This window comes from Musa acuminata, unplaced genomic scaffold (assembly GCF_036884655.1).
Source record: "Musa acuminata AAA Group cultivar baxijiao unplaced genomic scaffold, Cavendish_Baxijiao_AAA HiC_scaffold_1138, whole genome shotgun sequence".
Classification (NCBI taxonomy): Eukaryota; Viridiplantae; Streptophyta; class Magnoliopsida; order Zingiberales; family Musaceae; genus Musa; species Musa acuminata.
The window spans coordinates 1644572-1650864 of record NW_027021350.1 but is presented as its reverse complement, the minus strand read 5'-3'; the positions used below and the strand labels follow the sequence as shown (position 1 = coordinate 1650864).

The 6293-nt window shown below is 37.6% G+C and overlaps 1 protein-coding gene across 1 annotated transcript; it reads left to right on the top strand.

Annotated features, from left to right (window-relative positions):
• Positions 1-2436: 2436 nt before the first annotated feature.
• Positions 2437-3938, top strand: LOC103999811 (actin-depolymerizing factor 4). Its single transcript, XM_009421675.3, has 3 exons — positions 2437-2645; positions 3072-3337; positions 3430-3938. Exons 1-3 carry the CDS (start codon positions 2643-2645, stop codon positions 3578-3580), a joined length of 420 nt encoding a protein of 139 aa, XP_009419950.2. The 5' UTR covers positions 2437-2642; the 3' UTR covers positions 3581-3938.
• Positions 3939-6293: the final 2355 nt, after the last annotated feature.

The window sequence follows — 6293 nt, the reverse complement described above, 5'->3', positions numbered from 1 at the left end:
TCCTTAACTAGTAGGTATGGAGATTTAGGCAATGATTCAATGAGCGTCTTTGTAGCCTCTACCGTATGGATCACCGCTAGAGAGGAAGACAGTTGACCTCCTTCATCCTCTCCCATAGATCTGTAGGATTTTAGGGATATAGGATCTCCCTAGGTAACACAACTATCTCACACGAGATTTTTAGTTTTGCGGATTTTTACGTACCAATCTTCGCACGACGATGAAACCTTTTTATGGAAATCTGAGATTTTTGTTTTCATTCTTTCGTTGAACATGTGATGTCGTCCCTAGATTTCTCTACAAAAGTATCATTATTAATATTAACAAAAAGAGATTGTACAACGTATCACATGTGCTACCGCTCACATGATTGGTTTACAAGGCACTTTTAACTAGTAACCTCTCACTTGACCTAAAGTCAATCGCCCACATGCTTGATCCCCATCAGATTCCGGTAAAGCTCGAAAATAATTTGAGACAACGACTTTATTAATGGATCTGCAATATTATCTTCGGATGAAACTCTATCAATTGCTACATTACAATGGGCTATAATCCCTCTGATCAAGTGGAACCTCCTCAAAATGTGCTTGGACTTCTGATGAGATTTGGGTTCCTTTGCTTAAGCAATCACCCCATTATTGTCGCAATATAAGGGAATCGACTCCTTGTTGCCTGACATGACTCCTAGATCAGTGATAAACTTTTTCATCTAAATTGTCTCCTTTGCTGCTTCTGTCATAGCAATATACTTCATCTTAGCGATCGAGTCAACAATAGTGTCTTGCTTGGAACTCTTCTAACTTACTACTCCTCCATTTAGGGGTGAACACATACCTTGAGTTCAACTTGCTATCATCAATATCAGACTAGAAAATTGAGTCTGTGTAACCCTCAATCTTGAGGTTACTTCCTCCATATATACCAGTAAAAGATCCTTAGTCCTTCTCAAGTACTTAAGAATACACTTTACTACCTTCTAGTATTCTAAACCTGGATCTGCTTGAGACGTACTCGTAATACTTATAGCATGCACTACATCACACATGATATATAACATATCATATATGATATACCCTATTGTAGAGGCATAGTATATCTTATTCATATTTGCCCTTTTTACAGGAGTCTTTGAGACATACTTTTGTCAAGTGATATTCTATGTCTCTGCAATAGCGCCCGTGTGCGCGGCAAAGTACGCCCAAGATGTTTGAGTTAGGAAAACTCAACTTGCATAAAAAAAAAAAAGGGTTATAGTGGAAGATTAGGCTAAAGGGTGCCCGAGGTGCACGAGTTAAGGAAAATCTAACTTGCACCAAGTAAAACCTGCTACGACAGAGGTATAAGGCAAAGTATGCCCAAAACACATGAAAATCTGACCTAAATAAAAAAAAAACCAAATGATACACCTCAAACCTCAAAAATCTCGAAGCATACATTTGGGAGAAGATGATATAAATGATAAGAAATATAAAATCAACTTACCATCGTTTACCTCATCAATGCCACATAAGGCTAATACGCTTTTACCTACGTAGATAGGAGTTCAAAAGGTAGCTCAGGTAGTTATCGAGCTTCCTCTCATATAAAATATTTACAAGAAGTCTAATGACAACTTAGGTTGATTACGAACTGCCTCCCTTGTGAAATATTTGTATGAATATTTTTGAAAGTCCAAGGGGTAGCTCGGGTCAATTATGAATTGCCTCCCTTGTAGAATCTTTTAGAGATATTCTTTTTCCTTAAGGTTAGTATAAAAATACATCTTTAACTCTAGATTAGAGAGGGGAAAACCTCGGTACTGACGTAAGCATCGGAGGGATAGACTCTGGAAGCTACCTCTGACCTCGACCTTTATGCAGATAACAAGTCTAGAGAAAATGTACTCTATCTCAGATAATTCTTTGCACACAAATCAAGATCATATCGTGCTGATGGAGACGTCAATAATATTTTTTTCTAACGGTAAGATTTAAATCAAAATATTAGATAATTAAAAAATATGAATCAAAGTTAATATTCGAGTTTGATAGGAAAAAAAAGGAGAAAATATTCTTAGAGACATGAAAAGATGGAAAAGAAAATTTGTATAGGCTAATAGCAGGGCTTTCTATTTTTCAGGTCACAACATTGAATGTGAATCACAAAGCACTTGTGTTCATCGAGGTAGAGAATAGAGACCGTTGTTCTCGGAACGTCACGCGAATCTTAAAGAGATAAGAAAGGTGGACCCAAATTGGGCTCCAGCGGGCTCTCCAATCAACAAGGCCGCTAACTAGAGGGTAAACAACAAGCGTTGCGGGAAGAGTATTATTGGTTTTTTGGCACCAGCGAAGGCCGAGCTCAGAAGGGAACGTGTCGGGCCTCACTTTGTATCGGGTCGCGTGTGACGCCCGTCACGGTGTATTGTACCTAAAAGAAAAAGGGGGAACGACCCGAAAAAAGAAGTCGTGCTTTAATTGGCTCCTCAGCCGACCTCCACAATAAAAGAGGCTCCTGTTTCTCTTTGGTGTCGATCTCAGATTCCCATCGCAGAGGCGATCTCCGCGCGCCTCTGATCTCGGAGCCCCTGTCTCTCATCGGCTACAGCCCAAAGGTTTTCTCCCCCGATCATTTCGCTCTGATCGCCGCCACCTTGAAAAATGGTATGTCGTTGCTCCTGCCTTCTCGATCTTTCTAATTTTAGGGTTTCAACGATCGCCCCCTTTCGGTGCCGTGTCATTTTATGGTGTTCAATGCACCGATCTTGGAGTTGGTAATCATACTGTCTTTCTGGATGAGGTGCACCGGATCTGATCCGGTGCACACGTCTCTGCTCGCCCGGCATCCATGCTGTTGTGTTGGATCACGTTTATTCTCTGGATTATGTGGATGAATTATCCAATATGCGTTTAATACCTTATTCTCTCGGGTTGAAGGATGACTCAAATCTTTGGTTTGAGTCAATGATCCATTGCCTACCTTCAATTTTCTTTGAGTTCTCGTAGCAAAGCTGAAAAATGAAGTTTTTAAGGAAGAATTTGCTTGGGCGGCTGTAGTCATTTGCATATGTTGTGTCTACGAAATAACAGTCCAACGCAGCGTCTGGAATGGCGGTGAACGATGACTGCAAGCTAAAGTTCTTGGAGTTGAAGGCCAAGAGAACTTACCGTTTCATCATCTTCAAGATCGATGAGAAGCAGAAGCAGGTTATCGTCGATAAGCTTGGTGAACCCACTTTGGCCTATGAGGACTTCGCTGCCAGCCTTCCTACAGATGAATGCAGATATGCTATATATGACTTTGATTTCGTGACTGAGGAGAACTGCCAGAAAAGCAAGATCTTCTTCATTGCTTGGTAAACCTCCCTTTGGGACAATTGATATCTATTTTTTACTTTAAGGTTGCGGCTATATGATTTCTCGGTTGTTTCCTTGGTTTCATATCTAGGTCCCCTGACATCGCTAGAGTCAGAAATAAGATGCTTTATGCAAGCTCCAAGGATAGATTCAAGAGAGAACTGGATGGAATCCAGGTGGAGTTGCAAGCGACTGATCCGACTGAGATGGGCCTTGATGTTATCAGAAGCCGCGCCAATTGAGAACAGATTATGTTGTTCTGCAGTGAAAGTATTCTTCCTGCAGTCTGGATGTTATGCTATGGTGATTATGTTTCAGGAAATGTCATGTTGGCCCGCGGTTCAGGTTTTTGAAATTCAATTCTGCATTGTCCTTTTATGATGCATCTTTCATTTTGGTCATATCTTATCTTTTGTTTCTTTGTGTTACCTGTTGGATAATTACTTATAGCCTGATGACTACAAACTAATGGTATGTGACTGCTTGTGGGTTAGCGAATTGGACATTACTTATATAACTTGTTCTAAAGACTTTGTAGCAGATGATTCAACTAGTTGTGTTGTTTTTATGTTCAATTTATGAAATTGAACTTTATAGCTATGCTATGGTACTTTAGGCTTCTATTTCACATATCTGCATTGATGTTTTGTTTTATTTCAGATATGTGCTTTCTACTTGTGTTATTTATGTTGATTTGCTTGCAATCTTGTTTTCCAAGTTACAGTTATCATCTTTTAATGAGAGTTGCTCTTAATTTTTGGTTGTTTAAGGTTTCCGGCATCAGTCGGTATTGTATTGCAAGTCATTGTACCTATACGGCATGCCACTAGCTTAGCTTGCTGGCTGTCTGGCTTGTGGTTTAATAGTCTCATGCTGTAGTGTGGATGAATCTTCTATATAGCATGCAGAGGTTTGAGTCTGTACATGTCATCTATTAATCATCAATTTTCAAGTTTCAGAACGATAAAAAATTATGATATGCGAAAACAAGCATTGTAGTAGATAGAGCTAGGACAGTCTGCAACTTTGAAACCCAGCTTACTGCTCCTCCTGCAAGTGTAAACACATAGCCTATTGTGGATTTTTTTAAAAAATATGATCCTTCATAACATAATGCATTATCAGAGGTCTCTCTAATATGTCTCAGAATCCTCTTAATCTTGTTTCAATGTTCTCTACCATTTGCCATGAACCGACTGACCATGACAACTACTTATGTAATATATGATCTAGTACATATCATAACAAACATTAAGCTGCTCATCGTCAATGCATATGGTACTCAAGACATTTATATCGTCTTCGCTTCATTGTTAAGGCATGTATTTGAGGATAATTTAAAATTCACATAAAGTGGGATAAAGACTGGCTTATAATCTTGCATGTTGATGTGTCGCAAGATTTTCCTCAAGTAATTCTTCTGACAGTCATAACTTCCTATCTTTTCTGTCTCGATGAATTTGCATCTCTAGAATCTTGTTTGCTAGTCCCAAGTCCTTCGAGTCGAACTCCCTAGCCAACCGTGCCTTTGATTCTTTGATTTGATCTTTGTTGAGGCATGTTACCAACATGTCAATAACATATAATAGTAAGGTAATAAAATTATCATCATTAAACCTTTTGTAATAATCACAATGGTTTATACTGAATCTACTATATCCAAGGCTAACAATGAAGGAATCAAATCTTTTGTACCAATACTTTAATGCCAACTTTAAACTATACAGAGATTTGTTCAACCTGAAACCAAGTTCTTTTTTTTTTTTTAGCAAAACCCTCTTGTTAGAGTATATAAATCTTATCTTCAAGTTTAGCATGAAGAAACATAGTTTTCACATCTAATTGCTGTAGATGTAAGTCAAATATATCACATAAAGTCAGAACTATTTAAATTGTAATAAGTGGAGAAAAATATTTCATTAAAGTTAATATCTTCTTTTTGAGCATGTCCTTTCATGACCCGTTGTGCATGATACCATGCCACTTGATCATTGTTATCTCTCTTAATCTTATAGATCCATTTATTTCTGGTAGCTTTTCTTCCTTATGATAATGATATAAGTTCTCATGTCCTATTTTTGTGTAGAGCTTCAATTTCTTTTTGCATTTCTGTCGTTCACAAAGACATATCTAGAATACATATAGCCTCTTGGAAAGAGGATGATTACTGCAACATTACACTCCAAAAAAAGACTTCTTATGCCAAGCCTATGGTACCCTCTTACGAGTTGACCGTCAAACTTCATGAGCCACTGATTAAACTAGTACTTGTTCATCATACTTTAGTGCTACTTCAAATGAATCCACTTTCACCTAAACATCAATAGCTTTTGAACTTTTTTTCCTTGTACTATCACTTGCATCCATTTGTAAATTTTCTACAAAGATGACATCCCTACTAATGATTACTTTGTGGTCAATGGGGTCCCACAAGCAATATCCCTTCACTTCACATCATCATAGCTCAAGAATATATATAAATTTTAGGCTTAGAATTAAGTTTCATTCTTTCCTAGGCATTATACATTACATTCGCTGGACAATCAAAAATATGTAAAGAAGAATGGTCAACTAGCTTATCGGTCCACATCTTTATAGGTTTCTTTAAATCAATTATTGTTGACGGAGATCAGTCGATAACATAATAGACGATTCTTACTGCTTCTACCTAAAATGACGTGGCCACACTTACAATATCTAGTAATGCTCTAGTTCTCTAAAAAAGAGTCATATTCATCTGTTCTGTCATATCATTATGTTGAGGACTATATGACACTGATGTACAAAAAACATTGAACTCCTTGCTTCAAAAAACACTGACGTTGAGGACTATATGACACTGTCATATCATTACGTTCTACAATGACTGAAAATTTGAAATTACATCAACCTTCTTCTTGATTGGAAACATCCAACATCTCCTAGAATAATCATCAATAAATGAAACAAAATAAT

What these genes read in the sequence shown, in the direction of transcription:
- LOC103999811 (XM_009421675.3), top strand. An exon ending in AAGATCTTCTTCATTGCTTG is followed by an intron (nt 3,338 to 3,429) that starts GTAAACCTCCCT and finishes TTTCATATCTAG; the next exon opens with GTCCCCTGACATCGCTAGAG.